The sequence below is a fragment of the Spermophilus citellus genome, assembly GCF_964194105.1.
Source record: "Spermophilus citellus genome assembly, chromosome: 6".
In the NCBI taxonomy this organism is placed as follows: domain Eukaryota; kingdom Metazoa; phylum Chordata; class Mammalia; order Rodentia; family Sciuridae; genus Spermophilus; species Spermophilus citellus.
The window spans coordinates 29,877,177-29,890,824 of NC_138187.1; the positions used below are offsets into that span (position 1 = coordinate 29,877,177).

The 13,648-nt window shown below is 55.6% G+C and overlaps 2 protein-coding genes across 2 annotated transcripts; one reads left to right on the forward strand and one right to left on the reverse strand.

Moving 5' to 3' along the window:
* Window positions 1-2,765: 2,765 nt before the first annotated feature.
* Window positions 2,766-4,680, forward strand: VGF (VGF nerve growth factor inducible; the record flags this gene model as incomplete). The annotated part of the gene is made up of 1 exon (XM_081299440.1): window positions 2,766-4,680. The coding sequence occupies one exon, from the start codon at window positions 2,766-2,768 to the stop codon at window positions 4,611-4,613; it is 1,848 nt and encodes a 615-aa protein (XP_081155566.1). The 3' UTR covers window positions 4,614-4,680.
* Window positions 4,681-5,940: 1,260 nt separating this feature from the next.
* Window positions 5,941-11,653, reverse strand: AP1S1 (adaptor related protein complex 1 subunit sigma 1). Its single transcript, XM_081299464.1, has 5 exons — window positions 11,554-11,653; window positions 9,573-9,751; window positions 8,877-8,985; window positions 7,844-7,981; window positions 5,941-6,686 (listed from the first exon to the last, which is right to left on the reverse strand). The coding sequence occupies exons 1-5, from the start codon at window positions 11,554-11,556 to the stop codon at window positions 6,639-6,641; spliced, it is 477 nt and encodes a 158-aa protein (XP_081155590.1). The 5' UTR covers window positions 11,557-11,653; the 3' UTR covers window positions 5,941-6,638.
* Window positions 11,654-13,648: the final 1,995 nt, after the last annotated feature.

The following is a 13,648-nucleotide window of genomic DNA, read 5'->3' on the forward strand; positions in this document are numbered from 1 at the left end:
CAGCCCCTTGGCTCCCCCCTGCAGATGTCTGACACATCTCTCTGATTCATTCAAGGTGACGTGACCCCCTCCCCATCCCACTACTGCCTGTAATGCAACAGTCTGAAAAGATGAAGGCAAGGGATTTGAGGGGAATCCAGAGGGGCAGGGGAGGCCCTGGAGAGTTGTGGGAGGGGGTATGTGAAGCACTGCCAAGAGGGTCTTTTGATCCCTTTTCCTTCCTTCCTTTGGGTTCTCCAGTCACCTTGGTTCTCAATAGTTTTTTTTTTTTTCCTCTTCTCCTTCAGCCTGCTTCTTCCACCTGCTCCAGGTTCCTTCCTTCTTTTCCTCTCCCTGCCCCCATCTCTTTTCTCTCTCCACTCCTCCCCACCTCTTTCCCCGCAGAGCTGATGGGCTCTCTTCTGGGAAAGTCGAGCCACTGATGGAATCGAGAAGCCTCTGCTGGCTATAGAGGGAAAGCACGTGAGTGTGCAAGTGTGCGAATGTGTGTGTTGGGGGGACATAGAATGAAGGTCAGTACTAGGAACAGATGAGGAGGGGGGCTTGGACTGGCTCCGAAAGAGGCTATAAGCCCCCACAGACAGCCCCATCCTGGTTTCCAGAGTCTCGGGATGCCTTGCGTGTGCCCACGAACACCCCTGTGTCCGCAGTTCTTCTGTGTCTGGTGTGTGTCATTGTCACTCCCCCCTTTCCCTGCCCACGCCCCCGCACTGCTCTCTGCCTGCACCGCAGCCCCCTCCAGTCTCCCTCCCTCTCCTTCATTCCTGCAGTGGCTGCTCCCCTGGCCACCTTTCCCTCTCTCCAATCCCCTCCCCATTTCCGTCCTCCCCCCACCCCCGCCCACGCCTGGTCTCCCTTCACCGGACCCAGCTCGCTGATGGATTCTCTCTGCGCAATCCGTGCGTCATCGCCCCCCACTCCCGGAACCTCTAACTATCCAAGCCCCCAGCCCCAACCCCTCTGGCAGGAGATACGGTCCAAGGGTCTGGTGGCAGAGAGGGTCTAACTCTGACGTCGCAGCGCCCCCCCCCCCCCATTGCGTTCAAACCTTCCCTTTAAGTGGTGGAGAGAGAAGGAGTTGAGTCACCCCCCTACCTGCGCAACCCCCTCCCCACCTGGTCTGGTCTCGCCCTCCAAACGTCCTTGGGTAGGGGGAGCCGCGGGAGGGAAAGAAGCTGGAGGAGGGTGGGAAGTGGACTGAGAAGAGGCACAGCGGGGGGGCCTTGACAAGCACGGTAGTCAGCCGGACAGAAGGACAGACACACCTTTTTCTCCAGACAAGAGCCAGTCGTGAACAGACACGACTCAAAGGCACACATCCTCAGTCTTTCCCTTTTCTCTTCTGACTCGACTCGGACCCTTTCCAATGTGTACAAAACCCGCAAGATCCACCCATCTGCGGGGGACCTGAGCCAGCACCCCGCACCGCAGATCCGTCGACAGCGCCCGCAGGAGAGCAGATCCGCCCCTCTTCTCAGGTTCACGCTGTCCTTGGGCGTGTTCCCCAAGGACCGTGAGGTCGAGGGGTAGGGAGTCCAGACCCCTTCGTAGCTTTCAAATCCTTATTCTCCCCCTCCCCAGTATTAATCTCCTACTGATGCCCAGTCAGACGCTGGGGGTGCCCCCTTCCTATTCAGCTCAGCAACGCAAGCTTGGCAGCTGCAAGTTGTTTTGTAACCCACCCTCCCGCCTTCTAGCGCCTCTGCATCCACCCTTCCATTCATTCTCCCATTCATTCATTCATCCTTTTCTCCTCGTCTCTCCTTCATTCATTCATAGCCCCTTGCCCCGCCCTTCTCAGCATTCATTCATTCATTCATTCATTCATTCATTTCCCCGAGCTTGGCTAGCGCACGCCCCTCCAACTGAGGCCCTCAGTGCGCAGGCGCAGACCGGGAGAGTCACGCACTCTCCAATCGCTGGGCGTCCTCCCTCCACCAGGCGCCCGCCCGCTTCCCCATGAATGAACATTGACGTCAATGGGGCGGGGCGCACCCACGTGACCCCGCGCGCTCCCCTTTATAAGGCGGCGGAGGCGCGGGCGCTGTCCAGCGTGCTGAAGCCCTAGAGAGCGAGCAGTCCGGAGCTGTGCGGATCCTGCTGAGCCCAGCCCACTGGACGTCAGACCTCGACCGTCGCTCAAAGCCCAGCCACCACTCGAAGCCAAGGCGGACGGGTCCCGATCTTCCCTTGTCCCTACCCTGCCCCGACCCTCCTCTCCACCTCCCTCATCGTGACACCGGCTGGTAAATACTCCACTGTCCGCCCCCCAAACCCTTAGCAACCGTGGGTGTGAGGGAGGATTCTCTCTCCTCCCGGATGGGGGTGTAGAAAACACAGCGGGGAGCCCCTGGTAAGGGTCCCTGGTAAACGGGGGAGTCGCAGCTTTTCTCTTGCTGCTGAAGTCGCCCACGCACCATCCGGGGAGTCCTGTGGGGAGGGAGCAGAGATTTTTCCCCCCTATCCTTGCTGCTTAGTACGTGGGCGCTGGCAGTGAGATGGCTCAGGGAAGGGGGCGAGGAGTACTGGGTGAGAGGGTTGCAGGCATCCTTTTCCCATTTTCACGACTTCAGAGATCAGCACATCTTCCTCCTTTGCTTCTAAACGTCCCTCTTCTGGGTAAGGTTAGGGGAATGAGGGAAGCCCCGGATTTCCTGCTTAAAGGTGGGGGAAGGGAACATAGAACTAGAGAGCGCGGAATTCTTACAGAAATCCCCTCTTTATTTGGTTCCTTCTATTTTTCAGTCTCCGGCAGCCCCTTGGTCATGAAATCCCTCAGGTTGCCGGCTTCCGCCCTCTTGTGCTTCCTTCTACTGATCAAGGGGTTAGAAGCAGCGCCCCCGGGGCGCCCCGAGGCGCAGCCTCCTCCCCTCAGCTCTGACCATAAAGAGCCAGTAGCTGGGGTCGCAACGTCCGGGCAAAAGGATGACAGCGCCCCAGACGTCCGAGCCGCTCGAAATTCTGAGCCGCAGGACGAGGGAGAGCTTTTCCAGGGCGTGGATCCCCGGGCGCTGGCCGCGGTGCTGCTGCAGGCACTCGACCGCCCGGCGTCGTCCCCGGCGTCGGGTGGCTCCCAGCAGGGGCAAGCTGAAGACACAGCAGAAGCTCTGCTCACCGAGACCGTGCGCAGCCAGACCCACAGCCTACCGGCTCCAGAGACCCAGGCACCCGCGGTCCCGCCTCGCCCTCAGACGCAGGAGAACGGTCTGGAAGCGGGAGACCCCTCTGAGGAGCTAGAGGCGCTAGCGTCACTGCTCCAAGAACTTCGAGATTTCAGTCCGAGCAGTGCCAAGCGCCAGCAAGAGACGGCGGCAGCAGAGACCGAAACCCGCACGCACACGCTGACCCGAGTCAATCTGGAGAGCCCTGGGCCAGAGCGCGTATGGCGCGCTTCCTGGGGAGAGTTCCAGGCGCGCGTCCCAGAGCGCGCGCCTCTGCCGCCCCCAGCTCCTTCGCAATTCCAGGCGCGTATGCCTGAGAACGGGCCCCTTCCCGAAGCCCACCAGTTCGGGGAAGGAGTGTCCTCCCCCAAAACACACCTGGGAGAGGCTTTGGCACCCTTATCCAAGCCGTACCAAGGCCTGGGCGCCCCCTTCCCCAAGGCGCGCCGGCCGGAGAGCTCACTCTTGGGCGGCTCCGAGGCGGGGGAGCGCCTACTACAGCAAGGGCTGGCGCAGGTAGAGGCCGGGCGGCGGCAGGCAGAAGCCACAAGGCAGGCCGCGGCGCAGGAAGAGCGGCTGGCCGACCTCGCCTCGGACCTGCTGCTCCAGTATTTGCTGCAGGGCGGGGCCCGGCAGCGCGGCCTGGGGGGTCGGGGGCTGCAGGAGACTCAGGAGCAGCGAGAGAGCGAGAGGGAGGAGGCGGAGCAGGAGAGACGCGGTGGGGAGGAGAGGGTGGGGGAAGAGGATGAGGAGGCGGCGGAGGCGGAGGCCGAGGCGGAGGAGGCAGAGAGGGCGCGGCAGAACGCGCTACTGTTTGCCGAGGAGGAGGACGGGGAAGCCGGAGCAGAGGACAAGCGCTCCCAGGAGGAGACGCCAGGCCACCGGCGGAAGGAGGCTGAGGGGGCAGAGGAGGGAGGGGAGGAGGAGGACGACGACGAGGAGATGGACCCGCAGACGATCGATAGCCTCATTGAGCTGTCCACTAAACTCCACCTGCCAGCCGACGATGTGGTCAGCATCATCGAGGAGGTGGAGGAGAAGCGGAAGCGGAAGAAGAACGCCCCTCCAGAGCCAGTGCCGCCCCCCCGGGCCGCCCCCGCCCCCACCCACGTCCGCTCCCCGCAGCCCCCTCCTCCCGCCCCCGCCCCCGCTCGGGACGAGCTGCCGGACTGGAACGAAGTGCTCCCGCCCTGGGATCGGGAGGAGAACGAGGTGTTTCCCCCTGGGCCCTACCACCCTTTTCCCAACTACATTCGGCCGCGGACACTGCAGCCGCCTGCGGCCTCGCGCCGCCGCCACTATCACCACGCCCTGCCGCCTTCGCGCCACTATCCGGACCAGGAGGCCCAGGCGCAGCGCGCGCAGGAGGCGGCGGAGGCGGAGGAGCGCCGGCTGCAGGAGCAGGAGGAGCTGGAGAATTACATCGAGCACGTGCTGCTCCGGCGCCCGTGACCCGCCCCGGCCCCGCCCCCGCGCGTCCCCGCCGCGCGCGCCGCCACTCCCCCTCCGTGTCGCTCCTCCGCCCTCTCGGTGTTTGCATGCGCCCCGGCCCCGCCCCCGCCCGCGGGCCGCTGTGTCTCCGGGCTGTTCTGGGACCAGCCAGACCTCTTCTCGAGACCGAAGCCCGAACTCCCAAAACTCTCGGGTTACCCGGGGCCCGCCCAGGTGGGCGGGTGGTTTGTGCGAGTTCCCTCCCCTCGGCGGGGCCCTGTCCCTAACGAGTCTCTCTTGGGACGTCCCCGTCCGAAACCGGAAAAAGCAGTTCCAATTAATTGTGTGAAAATGTGTCTGTCTCTCGCCCTTTGGGCGTCCCTAGAGCCTGTCCGCTCTCTCCAAATCGCTCTGAATTCACCTCTCCTTTCCTCTCACTGTTGTAAATACCCCCCACGGAGGAAATAGTTTTGCTAAGAAATAAAAGTGACTATTTTATTAGGACTTTGTTCTCCATTATTCACCCGTCCCCTTGGGCCTGTGAGGTCCTTCCCAAGGGGCGGTGAGGGAAGCGCCGACGAAACCGATCACTTTCTGCTATCCCCAGACCAAAGCGAGGGTCGAGTGGGAGAACAGGTGAAATCATATTTGGAGGGTAAATGTTTCCCGCTTCAAGCTTGGGGATAGGGCAGGTTAAAGTCATCAAGTATGAAGCCACAAGCTTCCAGTCCAAGACACTACAGCAGCCACTGTGGGTACCTGGGAAACTCTCCGTGGTCCTGGGTGGTACCCCACCTCTCCCTTAACTGCCCCATGAATTCCCTGCTCCTATGTACTTCACAGGAAATGTGGGGGAAAGGGGTTGACAGCACAGACACCCTGCTGTTAGCTGTTTCTCAATCCTTCCTAAGCACAGACAACCTTGAACTCCTGATTCCTTGCCAAATGAAACTAAACCGGGAAAACGAAATCTTCCATAAGAAAATTGTAGCTGAGTGGACATTTGTCCCTAGGAGTTGCTTCTGCCTGGGTGAAGACAGTGGTCAGGCGCTGAGCACCCAAAACTGTTTGGGCAAGGCTGTCAGATGAAGCATCGAACTCCTAGCTAAAGTTCAATTCCAGATAAACAATGAGTATGTTTTTAGAACAAGTGTGTCCCCAATGACTGCGTGGGTTACATTTCTAAAATATGTGCTGACTGTCTGACATTAGAACTTAGTTGGGTATCCTGTATTTTTTCTTAAGTCTGGCAACACCCATTCTGAAAAAGGCTAACAGGTAGTGTACTCTTGGCCTTCCAATGAATGCAGCAGCCCTGCCTTTTTTCACAGAGCACAGGCAAACCAAGTCCAGAAACACTTTTTCCTTTTATTTCAGAAGAAAGGAAATAAAGGTGGACACTTGCCCACCCCTCCCCCTTAGCTCTTGCCTCACCCAGAACAGAATGGAGGAGGCACAGGGCCAGTGTCCCAGAAAGCCTGCCCTTCCCCCAGCCCTTCCTTCCCTCAAAGTGGCAAGGTTAGAAAAAAATTAACTAAGTAGTTCCTGCCCTGGTGCTGGACAGGGGCCCCACTAAAGCCAAGGAGGAAGTGGGGGCAGGTGAGGGAAAAGGCCCCCTCCCAGGCAGAGAAGCTGCCCTGGCTGGCTAGGGGGAGGGTAGAGGTAGGTTTTGGGGCAGAGGGGAGAGAAGAGCCCTGAAAACCTTTTCCCTTTAACCTGACATATTTATATATTTACAGTGGTAAGTGGGGGAGGATTTCTGGGTGACATTGGTTCTTCAAAGGCAGGGAACAGCCAAATAGCACCCCATCTTGGTCACATTTTCCTGCCTCCTAGCTCCGATAGCCTTCAACGGGAAAGGGAGGGTGGAGGAAGGGAATGTTTGAAGGGCCTGAGCCCATGGCTCCCTCCAAAGAAGGTGAGGTGGCAGAGGAGGGGCAACTGGGTCCCACCAAGAGAAGGGCCCTGAGGGACGCGGGAGAAGCAGCCACCATGCCCTGCCTCTCCACCAGCTCCCCTAGCTCCACGGGGCCCGGCCGGCAGGGGCTATGCCAGACCCATCTCCTCCAGCACACTGCGTGGCGACTCATCCTCCTGAGGCAGAGACAGACAGGGTGACGCAGACACCAGGAGAGCAGGGTGGGTAAGACAACCGGCAACCACAAGGAAGGTGGCGGAGTTGGGGAGCACAGAGAGACACGAGGAGGGGGACAGAAACCATCATGAGCCCAAGGCTGGGGTGGCTGCGAGCACTCAGGGGCGCTCACTAGCCTCCCAGCACCACCCCAGCACCCACAGTGGCATGGAGGGGACCAGGCTGGGCCCATCACCACCCAGAAAACCCACAGCCAGGAGCTGGGTGAGCAGGAAGCTTGGCTTCAGGGAACCTGGAACCAGAGCTGGAAACGTGCTTTCCTCGGGCTGGTGGGTAGAGAGTAGGGTCCTATTTTGGGGGGTTGGGGGAGGTAGTAAGAGGTTGTCACCAAGTCTCTGAGGGAAGGTAAACTAGACTGCAGAGAGATGAGTCACTAGGGTCTCAGCAGAGCACTAGTAATCATGGTAGGGGTGCACCAGGGCCTGTGTGTATGGTGTGTGTGTGTGAGAGACACAGACACACACACAGACACACACTGGACCAGTGACGTGGTGAGTTCAGTTTTACCCTTTTTCCTTGTGTAGGGATGAACCCCCCTCTGCCCCTTTTCTCCCCCTCCTCAGAGCCAGCTCAGGTCGGCTTGCTCGTCACTGCAGATTCCGGTGACTCATCTCCCTGCACCAAAGCTCAGCAGTGGCACAGCAGAGAGGGGGCAGGCAGTAATGGGGTGAGGGCGGGGGTGCTGGATAGCAGAGAACCAACATCCAGGCACCCTCCACCCAGCCCCAATCCTCATGGCCGTCTGCTCCTGAGAAGCAAAGGCTTCTGAATGTGTGTGTTTCAAAAAACCAGGGAAGAGAAGACTGATCTCTGGGTGCCCCTCTCCAATTCTGAGAAACCCCTGACAGCGAGAGAAGCACTAGGTGGGGAAAGAGCTTGCAATGAGGGGACAACTGGCATAGATGTGTGATGGGCCCTTCTGCCTCCCACCCACCCCATGGGGTCAGGGCTTGAGGGAGAGCTGGACAGATGGGCGTGGTGGCGGCCAGACACCACAGGGAAGGGGGCCCCCTTGGTGGCGGGCAGGGTGTCCAGGGGAGGAAGGGTCCCTTTTGCTGTGATGCTCTTCCTCCTCCTCACTGTCCCTGGCCCGTACCTCCTGCAGCAGGTCTGCCTGCTCAATAGCCTTCAGCACACTCTTCTTAGAGGTGTCCTGGACGTCCCCTCCCATCAAAAACTCATCCAGGATGAAGTAGGCCTTCTCAAAGTTGAAGATGATGTCCAGTTCGCACACCTAGGAGGGGGAGGAGAAGGCAGAGTGGCCCATCAAGGTGCGCCCAGTCCCTATTTCCCCATGACCACTCCCCTCGTGGTGGGTTCTTGCTCTGGGTCTCAGTTCTTCCACCCTGAGCCTCAGGACTTGGGTTTTGCTTCTTCTTCCCTCCTTCTTGACTCTTGCCCTCCAACCAGGAAATACGAACTGCCTTTGTCTATCCTTGTTCGTGGTTCCTGCTGCACTGCCTCTAATATCTGTGACACTGTTCCCACCAGAGGCTGTGTGAGCTTCCCTCTGTGGCACAGTGGACAGAGACACTGGCCCATGGGGTAGAAGACTTGAGTCCCAAGCAGGGCTCTGCCAAGACCCAGCTAGCTGTACGTATCATGGAGTGTCTCAGCCTCAGTTTTCTCATCTGAAAATGGGGATATCGACACCTCTTTATAGGATAGAATGAGGAGCAAACAAGAGAACCCCAAAGGGCTTTGTGGAGTGGGATACAGAATTGTCTGGCACAAGACTCAGGTTCCCCCCCAGATAAGTGACTTGGATCTCTGGGGGTGGGGCCCTGGGCATTACTATTTTAAAAACTTTCTACAGGATTCCAATACAAAGCCAAGGTCAGAACCACTGAGGAAATGTGAACTTGTTTCTGTCCTAGCACAAGAAGTCTGAGCTGAGGAGATTAAGTGCCAGATTCTGTCCCTTCCCCACCCCACCTCAACCCCGGGGCTTATTAAGGGGCGCAGCTAATAGGCTTAAAGCTTAAAAAGGGAGATTAATTACTGTTCTCATTGCTCCAACTGCATCTCTCCCCTGAGACTGGAAGAGTAGAGATGACTTAGATGGACCTTGGAGTTGAGCAGAAAGGGGGATTTCTGAGTATAGAACCGGGGTGAGAGGGGAGACTTACGCTGCCGAAGTATTTGTCCAGGAGCTCCACATACCGGTGGATCAGCTCCAGCGTGATGAGCTCATTGTCTTGGCCCTCAATGGCACAGCAGAAATAGAGGCTGGCATATCTGTGGAGGGGACACGAGAGACAGCTTGGAACTGGCTTTGGAACCCAGGTATTCTGAGCTTAAATCTCCCATCAGTCCAAGATCTGCGCCCCAGCTGGACACAGGCAAGTGGCCCTTGGGTACACAAAGAGTAACTGCCTCTCAGAAATAAGTAAGGATGCGTGCTCTTTCCTTCTTGACCTCTGATCTGCTCAGTTTTGACTCAGCAAAAGCCCAAGCCAACTAACTGACCTGCTCAGAGAAGGAACTGGAAAGGGTGTGTGGGGGCGTGCGCACCTGTACGCTGGGAAAAGTGGAGCAAGGCCTCCGAATGGTGAGAGACAGTAAGGGACACATACAGTGGACAAGATAGAGCCTATAGGGACAGAAGTATGTGTGTGGCAAGTGCCAAGCTTGAGCAATACTAAGTAGGGAACAAGAATTTCTTCAAGGGGAGTTTGGAAAGTACAGGAGGCTGGTGTTCATTGCTGTCCTGGGCTCTCGGTTCTCCCTGACCTAGGAGGCACCTATCTCTCTGCCATTTCAATTCTTTGCCAAACTTCAATCCAGCAGGATGCAGGCAGGTCTGAAAGCAGGTGGGGAGTCACCTCTTATAGACAACTTTGAGGTCCCTCCACTCCAGGAAGCTGCACATCTTGGGTTTTCGAGCCAGAACAACCTGCATAAGCTCCCGAACCATCTTCTTCCGTTCCTTATCTGACGTGGCCAGGTACCATTTTTGCAGCCGCAGCTTTCCCTGACGGCTGAACAGCAGCATGAATCGCATCTGGAGGACATGGACAGAGTGGAGGGTCCGAGATTTTGTTCTGAACCTCTTTCCTCCATACACACAGGCCCAAATTCAGCCCCTTGATTCTCTAATTACGGCTGCCTGCTACTTTCTTAAAAAAATCTACCCGCTGGCTGTCAACTCTAGGTGTTCCCACCAGCGGGTGACTTTCCTTCTGGCAGAAGCTATTGCTTTGGTGTGTCTGTCATTTGGGTTCAAGTTCTGATTCTAGTCTATGGCCTTCAGTAACTTGATTTGTGTCTCTGGATCTCAGTTTCCCTGTTTGTAAGATGAAGATGATCAAACAACTTCCCTTTCAGAGCTGTTAGAAGGATTAAATGAGTTGATATATGTAACAGTGCCTGGCACATAGGAGGCATTATAACAATGTTAGGTATTATTTTTATTCCCTGATGCCCATTTCCTAACTCTGCTTTCTAAAGGAAGTAAAATGCCTAACACAGTGACAAGCGGTACATAGTTAATGCAAAGAGATACCAGTTCCCTTCCATCCTCCTGTATCCACCACCATGCTGAAGTGGGGTACTTGTCTCAAGCTACCTCAGTTTTCCACCCCATCCTATTCATAAGCCCTTGCTGATGTCCCTAAGTGTCTTCCATGGACAGTCCTATGCTCAGGGGTATCCTTCTCCAGATGTATACATGTGTCCAACACTGGACTTGGTGTCAGGATGATCAAACTCCATCCTCCAATCATATGATCCCTAGCTCTTCTCTTCCTTTTAGGGTGCCTCCCACTAAGACCCACACTTCCCCAGACATCAGATGACCAATCTCCCTTTCAGTCCCTTGCTTAGGACAGGGTCATACAGGGTGGCTCCCTTAGGGAATGTCTGTGGAACAAAGAGCAAGCTGGGTGAAGTGGGATGGAGTGCAGAGCCCTCACTACCTCGTGCACCCCAGCTTCCCAATTCCAGGTGTCCCTTCCTGGACTCATTTGCTCCCAACAACTCCCTTCTCCGTGGACACGAGCAGAGCTGGAATCCCCGGGTGTGTACAACAGTACTAGTTTAGTAGGTTAAAAATCAGGATTTGGAGAACTGTTTTTTTTTGGGGGGGGGGTGGTGGGATGGGGAAGGGGGAGAACCGAGGGGCCCCACGGAGCTCCCGGGCAGCCAAAACAGGGGGTGGGGAGCCAGCAGGAAGACGGAAGGCCTGGGTTCCGGAAAGAGAACAGAATGGGGGGCGGAGAACCAGAGGCACTGGAGCCAGGGATCCCCAAACCTGGGTCCCCAGCACCAACCCTCCAGCCCACTCACCTCCCCACCCCAGCCCAGCCTGGGCGCGCATGGCCGGGAACCGAGGCGGGACGTACACGCCGGGACCCGGAAACAACGCCCTCCCACAGCCCGCTTTCTCGCGGGTCCCATCCTGTCTGGGCCTCAGGGGGACAGCGTTCTGGTGACCCGCGACCCCCGCTCGCTCCCTCCGCGAACAGACCCCTCGCCCCTCGCCTTCGGGTGCTTCCCTGCGGCCGGGGTCGGGGCTCCCTGGACCGAACTCCGAGCCCTGAGAGCTTCTGCCGGCTTGGGACGGTCCCGCCGCCCCTAGACTGTCCCCTCTCGTCGCACAAACGCGCCCCCTCCCCGCCCCTCTCCCGAGTGCCATTTCCAGCTCTTCCTCCCCAGGCCGGGTCGCCCACCCGCTCAGAGAAGTGGATCCTCGGAGGACCAGAGGGAGGAAAGAGCGGCTCCCAACGAGGGCGGCCCCCAAGGACCCCCGCAGGTGCAGCCCACGCCCCTCGGTTCCCCCCTCCCCTCCCTCTTCGCACAGCCTACCATCCTGCAGCCTCCGGCTCGGCGCGTCCCTCTTCGGCCACCGTAGGTGCCAGCTCCACTCCCTTTCTATCCTTTCTCTTCCTTTCCTCCCTCCCTCTCCGCCAAAGCCCCGCCCCGTCCCGCCCCAACGCAAAGACCCATCTCACGGCGCACTGCGCAGGCGCCAGTGCTGCGGGGCGCGCGGGCGGGGCTGGAGGCGGAGAAGCGGAAGCCATGGCAACCAGGTCCTTGACTTCAGCTTTGAGAAGCTCAGTCGTCATGGTAACAAGGCTATCTTGTGGGTGGGTTGGAGGATGGGGGAAGAGGACAATGAGGTCCTCGAGCTTTGGAGCCTTGGGGGAAAAAGGCGGGAAAAGGGGTGAGAGGTGTCTTTGGGGTTTTTGAGGAAGCAGGGAGGGCTAATGGGAGGGAGGCAGGCAGTTAAGAGGGAATTAGATGAGGAGAGGAGAAATTATATGGAAAAGAGGAAGACAAAGGGATAGTGGGGGGCATGAGGGAAGTATGGAGCTCAAGTATGTATTGAGAATCTACTAGAACAACAGTCTATTAAAGAGAAATATATAGGAAGCCAGAGGAGTGAGAAAAGAAAAGGGAAGGGCTGGTATAAAAGGGATGTAAGGAAAAGGGGGAGAGAAAAAGAATCTTAAAAGGATAGCGTGGGTCAGAACTAAACAAGTAGGTGTAAAGATGAAGACAATGTAAATTGTAATGTAAGCCTTCAATGGTGTGTGTGTGTGTGTGTGTGTGTGTGTGTGTGTAGTAAAGTGAAGGAGTATGGATTTAAGAGAAAACTTATATTTTGTTAGGTTGAAAAATTAATAACTATAGTCCCCATTATTCTCGGGGGGTTGCATTTCAAGACCCCAGTGGATTACTGAAAGCTTAGACAATTCCAGATCCTATATAAAGTATGTTTTTTTCCTACACATACATACATACCTACCTATGATAAAGTTCAGTTTACAAATTAGGCACAGTAAACGATTAATAATAATAACAGAAAGGGGAACAGCTGGGTATGGTGGCATACTCCTGTAATCCCAGCAATCCTGGAGGCTGAGGCAGGAGTATCCCAGATGTGAGGTCAGCCTCAGCAACTTGGTGAGACCCTAAGTAACTTAGCAAGACTCTGTCTCAAAAAAATAAAAAGGACTGGGGATGTAGCTCAGTGGTAAAGCACCCCTTATACAAAAAGGGGGGCGATTATAACAATATACTGTAATAAAATTGCCACTATGCTTATGCTTTGGAGCAGTTATTCAATAAGATATAGGTTACTTGAACCCAAGCTTTGCAGTACTGCCGCAGTCTATCAGCTATTAAGTGGCTGATGGGTGGGTAGCTTGTTCAATGTGAATACACTGGACAAAGAGATAGATTTGGGATGGAGCTAGATTACATCAGAATGGTGTGCAATTTTAAGAATTTATAAGTTGCTTATTTCTAGAAAATATCTATTAATAATTTTGGACTATAGTTGATTGCAGGAAATTGAAACCACAGAAACTATGGATAAAGGGAACTACTATATCTATCTCTAGCTTCTTGTTAGCAACAAATGATGTTTTATTATTATTACTTTATTTTTATCTTTTAGTACTGGGGATTGAACCCAAGGGTGCTTAACCACTGAGTCACATCCCCAACCCTTTTTAATATTTTATTTAGAGACAGGGTCTCGCTGAGTTGCTTAGGGTCTTGCTAAGTTGCTGAGGCTGGCTTTGAACTCATGATCCGCCTGCCTCTACCTCTCAAGCTGCTGGGATTATAGGCATGTGCCTCCATGCCTGGCCAATGTTATTATTTTTTGAATAGCCTTTGAAGCACTTTTTGGTAAAATCTTATGTCTTCATTTTTCTTGTTCTTTGTTAACAACAATTGTTACTAATAAAGTGGGTATAAGAGCATGCTGTAATAAAATTGCTACTTTTGCACTTTAGAGCAGTTATTAAAAAAATACAGGTTACTTGAACACAAGGCAGTACTGTCACAGTCTACCTGATAATTGAGGCGATTACTACATTGTTGGTGAATGATGAATATAGAGAATCTGTGCACTAGAAGTAACTAGAGGTCAGATGTTCTGGTGACAAGA